General features: G+C 38.0%; 1 protein-coding gene across 2 annotated transcripts in view; it reads left to right on the forward strand.

Moving 5' to 3' along the window:
• IQCH (IQ motif containing H) overlaps positions 1–12,288 on the forward strand; it is a 310,616-nt gene that overhangs the window by 192,546 nt on the left and 105,782 nt on the right. For both annotated transcript variants that reach the window (XM_058294384.2, XM_058294385.2), the window contains exon 12: positions 9,132–9,215. In XM_058294384.2, coding sequence (XP_058150367.1) covers positions 9,132–9,215 — 84 coding nt within the window. The remainder of the gene's footprint in view (positions 1–9,131; positions 9,216–12,288) is intronic.

The raw sequence follows: 12,288 nt of genomic DNA on the forward strand, positions 1-12,288 counted from the left end.
GGAATTTCAGAAATTTGCATGGGAAGTTCTTTTAAAACATGAGCTGCTGTCAAATGTTTGACATTTGTTTGCTTGCTTGCCTCTTTTGTTTGGCCTTTTTTTTTTTTACCTACCTAGTATGCTAATTTTCCCTGGTGATGCCGGATTTTCCAGGCTGACTTGGTAAACTTTAGACAAACGGCAAAACCCACTGAATCTCCATATTATATCTTATCTCTTTGTTAAGGCCTTTTTAGAGTGATGCATCAAGTGATCTATTGAAATAGAATTCTGGATTGCAATTTAGGTGTGTTCATGTGTTGAGGATATGTGTTTGTATACTTATGTAATATAGAAACATAACACATTTAAACAGTAATGTGAAAATTTTTTTAAAATCATGTAACTATAATTAAGATTGTTTTTGAAATTAGTAAGATATTGAGAGTAACAAAGAAATGCAAACTTTCCCAGATTCTAGAGTATTTAGAAGCTAAGTATTTGTAGAAAAGTTAAGAAAGTATCTGAGTTACACAGAGCCTTTTAACTTTGAACTTCTTTAAGGCTCAAGGAAGAAATTAGTTCCTTCATAGGATGTAAGTAAGGTAAGATAGACTTGAATTTCATTCTAACTTAGGTTGTTGGGGAGGGACTACTTTTATACACAAAATTAGTTCACATTGAGAAACTGTACTTGTAATTGATTGCAACCAGAGAGGCTAATTGCAGACCCAATTAACTGACTCAAGGCCTTAGATTAAGGGGCAAGAGCCTTTTGCTTCTACAACGAATTGTGTACCTGACCTGATAGTATGTGGGAAATTTTGTTTTGCTTTCTCCATTATATTCAAAACTAGAAATAAAAATAGAGCCCCACATTGCAGTGTTGATAAACACTAAGGTGTTATAGACACAGTTTCCACAAGCCTCTTCTCTCCTGTGCCCCCAGCTCTGACCCTTCAAAAACCCCATGAAATCAACCCTGCAGAGAAGCTGGATAGAAAGGAGCCTCCAAAAACCAAACATTTTTAAAGTAATGGTCATCAATCTAAATAGGTAATAAAAAGTAATTTTAAATGAAAATGTCTTTTTAATGAAATATAATAACAAAATAAAATGTATCATGGTTCCTGGCAGGAATAGAATTTAGGGTCTTTTTTAAGCAAAATCTGTTAGTCAAATAAAGAACTGCAACAAAGAATCCCAATTCCTTAGAAAAATCAGAGATAAGTGAAAAAAAAAAAAAACCAACAACAAAAAAACACCCCAAAACTAATTCTGCTTCCATTTTCCTTGGCCAAGTTATCTTCCACTTTTAATTTAACCCCTGTTCTTCTTTATTACAAAGCATCATTTGGTGCTGCACTTAAACTCAGAGGCATTTTTTAATATGTTGACATTAAGTATAAGGCTCTGAGGCTGTGAGCAGGTATATGAAGCAGCTCCCAGCCAATTAAACTCCCAGTGATTAGTTTCCCTCTCAATTTTCTTTCTCCTTTAAAATAAAAATAGGTGATACTGTTTTGAGGAGGAATTTTTTTTCTCCGCATAATCTTTTATTTCATTGCCAATTGATTTAATGGCTAAAAGGAATATGTATATTTCAGCTTCATTTTACCCTTTATGCATTATTTCAGCAAATTAATCTTGGTGGTAAAACAATTAGTGGTCTCCAATATATTCCATTCCATAAAATGAGGGTCCTGCCTGTTATTGTGAGGTTCATGAAAAACATTTTCAACAGGTCTGTACTGTCACAAAAGACTAAAAGAGAAGGTAGAAAAACTTATTTCTATGCCTCAAGTGCTCATGAAACAATTGTTTCCTACCTACATGCCCCTTCCCCAAAAAGATAAGAACTCGTGCTCACCTCCATTTGTTAACAGGGCAGGGTGGAGGACTGCAGCCAAGAGTGTTATATTTTGAAAACACGTTTTTACTGCAATGCCAGGCACGTTGGCACCTTTTTACGTTCTCATCTCTGAGGTAACAATTCGAGCCAAATAGTCTCTGAGCCTTTCACTTCATGACTGGGAAGTCAGGACTTTCAAACAAATCATTGCAGTCTTCAACATATATTTTGACAGGTGGTATCATGGAATCCATAGTTTACCTATGGTGTTGTCACACTAGATCCTTGGGACAGATGTACTATTGTGATCTCCAAATTAGCATTTCCCAGAAATATCCAGATCTTTTGGGATCAGAAACAAAATTTACTTAAGCTTTCATATTTCTTTATAGGCCCAACTAAATTTAAAACATAATGTATTCATCCAAGTAATCCAATCCATGCGTGTTCACTGGGTAGATCAGGGTTGGCACTGTGACCCTGTAATATTGAATGATCCAGTTGCTCTTAAGCTATCTGATGCTATACAATGAATACAGAAACAACATTGAACTGGGTGTCAGGTGACACAAGATTATGTGTGTGTGTGTGAAATGGATTTATATTAGGATATGCTCTAAAACGAACCTTATGTGTACACTAAGATAAAATTATAATCTTTGTCATTTTGTTCCTTTTCAACAGAAAGTATTAAAAGGTTTGTTTAGCAGTTCTCCAACTTTTTTGGTCTCAGGACCTCTTTACACTCTTAAAAATTATTCGCCAGGAGTGGATGTAGCTCAAAAGTTGAGTACCTTCTTCCCACGTACCAGGTCCCAGGTTTGATCTCTAGTACCTCCTGAAAACAAACAAACAAACAAAACCAACTCTCACTGGGGAGTGAATATGGCTCAGTGGTTGAATATATATATATATTCAGGACCCTAACGAGCTTGATTTAAGTAGGTTATATCTGTTTATATTTACCATATTAGCAATTAAAACAAAAATTTTAAATATCTTAAATTTGTTTAAAAAACTAATGAAATCATCACCAATGTTAACCTAAATAACATATTTTTATAAAAATAACTATTTTCCAAAACAAAAAAGAGTGACATTGTTTTACAGGTTTGCAAGTCTCTTTAATATCTGGCTTAATTTGAACACAATTGGTTTCTCATATCTGCTTCTGCATTCAATCTGTTGTGATATGTTGTTTTGGTTGAAGCATATAGAGAAATTCCAGCCCTACACAGACAGGTAATTGAAAAAAGGAAATATATTTTACAGCCTTTTCAGATAATTTTGTGTATTTTTCTTTAATGCTAAAACAAAACTTGACAATTGGTGATCCTTAAATATATTAGCTGCTTGTGGAATTTGAACTCATACCAATAAATTGTATTTTATAACTTGTGTGATTGCATGTGAAATTTCGTAGGATTGAAAAGGGCAAGTAACATCTTAGTATGATTTTGAAAATAGTTTTGACCATACAGACCACTTGAAAGAGTCTCGGAGGCCCCCCAGGACCTCCAGAGCACACTTTGAGAGTCATGGCTTTAGTTAAATGCAGTGCTGTGCCAGCCACTGAATAAGGGTTTGTACAAGAGGTAGTCCTCACCCTTTTGAAGGGATGGCTTTCAGAACCACAGTAGAATCCAGATGGGCCCATTTGACTTGAGAAAGTTTTCAGAACTCAACAACTGCTTGAATGTTTACAGTATTTTCTATGGCCTTGTCACAAATTCCCTAATCCCCCTCAGCAGCCTCTCAAAAACAACTCTCAGTTTTCTTTTATAATTAAACTGAAACTGGCTGTGCATTATACAAACCCAGAGAGGCCCCTCTCATGCTCTTTCTTGGTGTCCCACTGTCTTGCTCTCTCAGGATCTTGTGCTTTCATACTTGCACAAGTGATTAAAATCTGGGTATGATCATAATGTCTAGATCACAGTTCTCTAGATTATTGAAATATGCTGATGTGAAATCTAAATGTTTTCTATTAAAGTACCAAAGTTTGCTAATAGTTAACTTTTTAAATGAGGTGGAGTAATTCAAGAGTATGTCCCTAAAATAATGTCGCTCTTGCTCAGCTTTCATCCAGGATGCTTCCTTGAGTGAGAGAGAAAGGGATGTTGTTGCAGGTACTGCTATTGTAACCCTGTCTGTGCCCCTGTCACTATGTAATGCATTTGTTTTGTTTTGTTTTTAAGATTTATTTATTTATTTATTTCTCTCCCCTTCCTCCTCCCCCGCCCCCCCCAAGCCAGTTGTCTGTTCTCTGTCTTTTTGCTGCATCTTCTTCTTTGTCTGCTTCTGTTGTTGTCAGCGGCACGGGAATCTGTGTTTCTTTTTGTTGCTTCATCTTGTGTCAGCTCTCCATGTGTGCAGCACCATTCCTGGGCAGGCTGCACTTTCTTTCGTGCTGGGTAGCTATCCTTACAGGGCGCACTCCTTGCGCGTGGGCTCCCCTATGAAGGGGACACCCCTGCGTGGCACGGCACTCCTTGAGCACATCAGCACTGCGCATGGGCCAGCCCACACAGGTCAAGGAGGCCCGGGGTTTGAACCGCAGACCTCCCATGTGGTAGACAGGATGCTCTAACCACTGGGCCAAAGTCCATCACCACTATGTAATGCATTTGAACATCACTGATCATGTGTTTCAAAATGGGAAAAGGGTTGAGAACTACTGCTCCAGACTGTCAAACTGAGGCATGGAGGACCCATCTCAGATCAGATGAATGGCAACTACTTGGTAACCAGAAGTCTACTGGTAACACCTTCTCTGCCTTGAATACCATTCTTAAGGATTAGGACTTGGAGACTAAATAAACCAGGGGTCAACCACAGTGTCATAAGCAGCGTGTTCAAGAACTGTGATTCTACTGTCAAAATAGGTATACTCCTGTTCCAAGAATGCATTGCTTTGCTCCTGTTCTTGGGTTTCTGTGTTTCCAGTGAAGAAAAGCAGATCTAGTTTACCAGATGCACAGGTAATTAGCATCATCTGATTGGAACAGATAAGGGAGTGGAGGTAGGGATGGGAAAGGGGATGATGATAGAAATGAAGATGGAGAAATGATTGCCAGTAACCTTTGAACATCCTTCGTTCAATAGGGAACCAAAAGTAATTGAATAACTTCAGAGAGACAGCTCTCAAGTGCCCTTCTTTGATGTGGAGGAAATAGTATTTTGGAATTACTCACTTGAGGAAAGGTGGAACACTCTATCAAACTAGGAATATTTTGCAGGTGATGAGGATGGCCATAAGGAAAGAGGCTTTTTTTCCTCTCTATAGTGAAGAGGAAGAGTGTCTCCTCAGGTCAGAGCTGTTTATTCTATGCCAGTGAAGACCTGGGATGAGCTTCAAAGCCCACTCACCATTCTTTGAATCACCAGAAGTTCTCCAGATCAGAGAACCCAGTTTTATAAGAGTTGAGGAGACGGAATGATAAGAACACATGGGGGAAAGGGCTAAGAAGTAAAAGACAGATTCTTTGAGTAGGGTCTTCAGACATTGTTTTCATTCACTCATTAAACTGGGGCTATCAAACAGTGCCTGCTCTAAGGGAGCTTATGGTCTGTTTGCAGGAGGTGCAGAGGAGAAGAGAGTCAGACAAATAAATAAACAAGCAAACAAAGAAATGTGTAATGACAAAATGAGAAAAGCAAAGCGAGGAAAGGGAGCAAAAGAATGATAGTGAGGTGAGACCAAAGACCATCTTAGAAGAGGGTGGTCTGGGAAACGGACTTGGCCCAGGGGTTAGGGCGTCCGTCTACCACATGGGAGGGCCGCGGTTCAGACCCAGGGCCTCCTTGACCCGTGTGGAGCTGGCCCATGCGCAGTGCTGATGCGCACAAGAAGTGCCATGCCACACAGGGGTGTCCCCCGCGTAAGGGAGCCCCACGCGCAAGTAGTGCACCCATAAGGAGAGCCGCCCAGTGCGAAAGAAAGTGCAGCCTGCCCAGGAATGGTGCCTCACACACTTCCCGTGCCGCTGACGACAACAGAAGCGGACAAAGAAACAAGACGCAGCAAAAAGACACAGAGAGAACAGATAACCGGGGGAGGGGGGGCATTAAATAAATAAATAAATCTTTAAAAAAAAAAAAAAAAAAAGAAGAGGGTGGTCTGGCACCACCTGATCGTGATGAGGGCCTATTGGTTGCATAAGCTGAAGAACTGTACCATGATCGCTCAAATAGTTTCGTGCTTGTAATAATAATTTCCCTGTATTTAAGTGAAGTTCCTTTAGGAAATTTCAGTTCAGCTCAGCTGAGGTTAGGAAAGAAATAATAATAACAATAATAAAAACACACTGCATGCTTATTGTGAGTTCTTATTTTGTGCCAGGGATCCTCACCCTCCCTCATCCTTCAATCACAGGTGGAAGAGAAGTGAAATGTCTGAAGGGGTGAGACTGAGTGGGGGTGAGGAGAGTAAACAACTGTATTTGTTTTATATTGCTGCTGTAAGAAATTACCACAAAATTAGTGACTTAAAACAACACAATTCTTTTCTCCCACAGTTCTGCAGTACACAGCTCCAAAATGGGCTAAAATCAAGGTGTCGGCAGCGCCTTGTTCCCTTCTGGAGGCTCTAGGAGAGAATCTGTTTCTTGCCTTTTCCAGCTTTTAGAGACTACCTACTGTCCTTGGCACACAGCCCCTTTCTCCCAGTCACATCTTTCTCTCGCTCTCTACTATTCTGCCTCCTTCTCCCACTCTTCTTGATGATTATATTGGGTTCACCTGGCTAATCCAGGCTAATTTCCTCATTTTAAGGTCAGCGGACTAGCAACCTTAATTCCCTTTGCAACTTTATTCCCCCTTTGATGTGTAACCTAACGTATCCACAGGTCCTGGGGATTAGGTCGTGGACACCTTTGGAAGGCCATTATATCCCCAAGACAACAATGGAAAGGAAACATGAGAAAAAAGTCAAAGGCCCTTTATACTCTCTGGAGTTCTTCTCGGCTTGTATTTGGAAAGTCTTGCCTTTCTCTTATTTTAGAAAACCAAATTTGTCACGAGAGCTGAATATAAAATGTTGTATCCAAACTATATAATAACTTATAGGTTTATGTGATCTTGGACAAGAAACAAGGCACTAATTCTATAACATGACAGGATTGAGGTAGATAGTCCCTCAAAACTTCTCCAGTGTTCCAAACCTGACCTGTGGGGTAGCCATGATTTGTAGATTACATTCCGCAGCGAGGTGTCTCATTGACAGTGGGCGCATCTGCTGAACTTCTCAAAGCCACAACATCCTTGTTGATAATTTTCTGGTTAAGTCACTGTTGAATTTAATATATGCTGCCAGCATTGATGAGGTCTTTCCCCCAGGGTGTCAACACATATATCTATTAGATGTATAAAAGCATAAGAACAAACTTAAAAAAAAATTTTGACTCCCAAATTGCTCAGCTGATAGCTACATACATTTTATTGTATCTTGTCCATACAGAACTGCTTATTCTGCATCACAGAATTTGTTGTTTTCTGCTTCAGAAGTGTACATACCTCATAACATTAAAATACCTTATGTTTATTTAGCAATTTACAATTTAGAAAATGTTTTCACATCTATTATGTCATACAATCCTCTATTACAGTGCTATGAGGTGGTTAATATTCAGTTCTTTAAAATGGGCCTATTTATAGGGTTTAACTGAACATCCAGGTCTATCATGATTTTAAGTAGATATTTTATATGCATCCTCAAACAGTGGTAACAAAACTACCAAGTAATTTGTTGGAAAACTGACCTCAGGATCTTGATTGAAACACAGACTTATTCACTCACATACTGCTTTGTTGTGTATGCCTCAACAAAGTGATCAGACATCTTTTTTATTTTAAATTGGACATCATTTTAATGAGACATTTTACAAAGCCTTTTATCTTTACTTTTGAAAGGAAATGTGTTCATGGAATGCTCTCAAGCATGTTCTTAATCATACTTTATTCTTTAGGCATTTTTCTGCTTCCTTATAGCCCCGATCTGTAAGTTATTCAAAATACTTACATATCTTTCTAAACATTGCTGAGCCCAGATAAATTTACACATATGCAAAAGCCCAAGAGTTATAATATTGCAATCACACAGACAGATGGCTTTGAAATCATAGCTGTCTATTTTAGCTTTCATATGTGGAATGGTTCCCTAAATTATTTGAGAAATTAGTAATTTTTCAAAAATAATTCAAACAACCCATTTGTGCTTCTGCCTCTTTAGTTCTTAAGTTCATATGCATAAAGCAAAAGACAGACTTTTAGATGGATTGTAAGCTCATTTAATTTCCAGACGTTGTCTAGTGTTTAAACACTGACATCAAAGCAAAGAGTCAATTATCAGAGTTCATTTGATCTGAAGCCCTGTTGGCTGAATTGCTATAGTTTTCCTTATGCCAGAAAGGAAATCTGTGTCACATCTCGAAGATGTAGTATGTAAAATCACTTTATCTATAGCACTCTTAGCAGTTTAACTTGAAACATGTGAGCTCACTAACCACAAGGAGGCATTGAAGCATCTCTTCAAAATGTGAAAAGCAATTCTATTTTTTTTAATTGCAACTTTTTTTATACCTGCTTGTAAGTTTGCATGCCTTTTAAGTTCATGTTTTGATCCACTTATTTTCTTTTCGAAAGACCTAAAATATCAGCAGAAAGTGTTGCTGATGTTTCTCTTGTGCATGTGTTTTCCTTCTGCTCTGTTTCCAGCGGAAACGAAGGCAAACTTCAGGGCTTTTATTAGTACGACAAAGTAACCACATTAATCTTTCTTGCCCTTTGAAGGTTAAAATTTCTTTTGACTGTGAGCAGAAGCTTATTTAGTTAGTATTTAGAATTACTTAAATACATATTCCTGACAGCAAGGGCTTTATCTGAAATTTGTGTGTCAGTTTAGAATAATTCTGGGACACATCTTCAAAACACCATATAGGAAGTATAAGTTAAAAAGCCAAAACAGTATTTTTGAACCTGCGCATGATTTTCTTACATGCCATTTTGAACATTCATGTTAAATGTCAGAAATTTGTCCCATGTTTTTATAATACTGATTCCCAGCAGTTAAGTATTGAAAAATATGAACCTCTCTGCTGCAGAATACGCCACTTTGCATAGCTTCCAGAATAATGCCCAATCCTCTAAGAAGCAAGGATCCCATTCTCAGGAGTTACATTGCTTTGGCAAGGCTTCAGATGATTATCCTTTTCTGGAAATGAGACCTGTAACACTTGGAAATGTATCATTTTGCTACATTGACTTGCTATTTCTGGGCTTTGATACCTTGTTTGCCTTTTAGGATATTCCCAGCCTGTGCGAAAACGTATTGCCGATTTGGGCACACAGCAGAACATGCAGCTGGGGAGGCTGTGTGACATCTTAGGTACAGTAGATACTATTACACAAATGATCCTTTGGAATGCTTATCAGTGAATGTTGATAAAACGTTTATGTTTTGTACTGAAAAATGCAACACACAGACTAATTCTTCCTTTCATGTTTTCTCTACAAGGAAAAAAACAGGACAATCGAATGTTTTAAGGAACAGATTTACAGTAGAGTAAACTTGTATAAAAATGACATTTTAACCAGTTTACTTGGGCAGTTTTCTAAATGCTCTTTACTGCAGATTTGGATAAGAATTGCTCTCCCATATAGCCCTCAAATCTTCTCCACTTATTGGATCTTGCAGTTAACAAGGTTAAAATATCATGTACAATCTTGAGAATGAATGGAAGATGGCATCAGAAACAAAACGTTGAGAAAGGATATTAAGAATAAGAGGGGAAGAGATTTTTAAAAGAAGCTTTTATTTAAATATACATCTTCCAATTATTGAAAACAAGAAGTGGTTATGTGGAGGAAATTCTTAGAAATACAGACCTTGATTAAGTGATAGCTACATCTTCTGTTCTGATGCTGGTTTGATCCGTTCTAAATCAGACAACAGTCTAGGGCTAGGATAGAAAGATGCATGAATGTGGTAGCTTTGGTGATACTGTTCAAGGCCCCCGGGCATTCAGGTTATGCTTAAAGAATGTAAGTTGCAGAGGCAAAGCAATAACAGTGGGTCAATTTGGGGGGTATTGGCCAAATATTCAGGGTTAAACAAAAAAGCTAGTTTTAGTTATCAAATAAGAACTTTGTTTCATTAAATTATAAGTTTTTGGCCCTTATTTAAGCAAAACGAGGAAGAATTTTAAATTATCAATGATCAACCTAGCTGGCTCCCTGCAATGACATACTTTACATGATTCATATATATATTTCAGCATCATTATTTTTTTATAAATGCCATTTGGAAGCAAAAAATACATCAGCACTAGAAATTTACAGTGTCCTAAAATAATAATAGTATAATTGCTTTAATCTATTTTCTACACACTCATATTGTTCTTCATCATTACAAAAAAAATGTTTTAATGACTTGAGATTGATTTGTTAGTGCTGAGCTCTTTAAACTAAAAACTTGACTGAGTGGAAACCACTGAAAGTGCAGCAGAGGGCAGACTTTGCTCTAATTTATTTGAATTGATATTTTTCTTCAGCTTTTTTTTAATAACCAAATGTATTTATTTTTTATTTTTTTAAAGATTTGTTTTTTATTTATTTCTCTCCCCTTCCCCCCTCCCCATTGTCTGCTCTCTGTGTCCATTCGTTATGTGTTCTTCTGTGTCAGCTTTGCATTCTTGTCAGCGGCACCAGGAATGTGTGTCTCTTTTTGTTGCATCATATTCCTGCGTCAGCTCTCCATGTGTGTGGCGCCACTCCTGGGCAGACTGCACTTTTTTCATGCGGGGCAGCTCTCCTTACGGGGCACACTCCTTACACATGAGGCTCCCCTACGCAGGGGACACCCCTGCCTGGCACAGCACACCTTGCGTGCATCAGCACTGCACGTGGGCCAGCTCATCACACAGTTCAGGAGGCTCTGGGTTTGAACCCTGGACCTCCCATGTGGTAGGCCGATGCTCTATCAGTTGAGCCAAATCCACTTCCCCAGCTTTTTATATATCTTTCTATATATAGTACAAACCATCACCAAAGAATTTCTTTACAAAAGGTTCTCATTTTTGGAAAAGGACTTGAAAGTATTAGGCTTCTATTTTAAATAATTCAATAATTTAGTCTGTGTTTACCTGCAATGGAGCATTTTGCTAATATTTCTGGAATCTATGAACCAAATGTCTTTTCCTGGTACACTATCATAACAATATAGGAATGCCATCATGAAACCTCTTTTAAGAGGAGTAGTAAACTTTTTAAAATATTAGTTAGAAGGAAGAAAAAGTACTTGCTTGTGAAATAAAGATATGAAACTAGAAAAGATAAGAATTTTGTGGGAGATTAGATGATTATCCTTTTTTAATTTTTAAATACCTGTAAAAGGTGCTGATTTTTCTGCTTATTTGGAGGAGCAAAGATAATCTGATCACACTGGTAAGACTTGTCATTGCAATATTGGTTTTGAAGTCAGGGCTGTCAATTGGAGAGCTCAATAACAAGTATTTTTAATACCTAGATGAGTTAAGCGAGAGAGTGACTCATATTAACTGTTGACTAATAAAGCAACTTTCAACTTCATATTTATTCCTTTCCAAAATTACCTATCAGTTGGTTTTGAATAATTGTAAATTTATGATCAAACCATACTAACACTGGGTATTAATACTAGTGTTACATAGTCCTTTCCCAGAAATACACAGGAAATGTTAAAATTAGCGAAATGATTAGCAAAATGTTATTATTTGTGTCGTAGGAATTTCTTCCCAAGAAAAATCTATTCTTCTTCTACGAAAACATCTGAGCCATTTTTTGTTTGTTTGCTGTTGTGTTTTTCATCCAGTTCTTTGATACTTTTTTAAAAACTGCGAGTTTGGTTTTAAAAACCACTAGTTTGGTAAGACACTAGTCTCTTTTAAAAACACATCATTCAGCAATTGGGCATGTTCTTTACTGCCTCCTGCTTTAATCTATTTTGAAGTTCATGTGGCAATTTGGTTTCAAAATTACACAGGAGCCACAGATGCTTGCCTCCAGAGGGGGAGATTTCTCCTGCATGTCATGAATCCCTCTCCGTGTGTAAGACTCTCCACTTCCTGATTCTCTCTGTTCCCCCAAATCCCTCCAGTCACCCCACAACTATTTATTGAGTGGCTTCTACGTATCAGGGCTTGGGGGAATATGGAGGCTCCTTGCCTCTAGAGAGAGACAAGATCAATACATTTGAAACCCAAGGATAGAACAACAGGGGACAGTACTTATCACTAAATCCCGAGTCCCTGATTAAGAAGTGCAACAGCTGTAGGGGGCAGGATGAGGAATCATCATTGACTGGCCTAGTTCCCCTGGGCCATGGAGCAGATTCATGCACCTGCACCATTCGATGAGCACCTACTATGAGCCAGATACTACCCCAAGTGCTTTATATAAATTCATTCATTTAATACTCTCTC

Source organism: Dasypus novemcinctus, chromosome 3 (genome assembly GCF_030445035.2).
Source record: "Dasypus novemcinctus isolate mDasNov1 chromosome 3, mDasNov1.1.hap2, whole genome shotgun sequence".
NCBI classification, from domain to species: domain Eukaryota; kingdom Metazoa; phylum Chordata; class Mammalia; order Cingulata; family Dasypodidae; genus Dasypus; species Dasypus novemcinctus.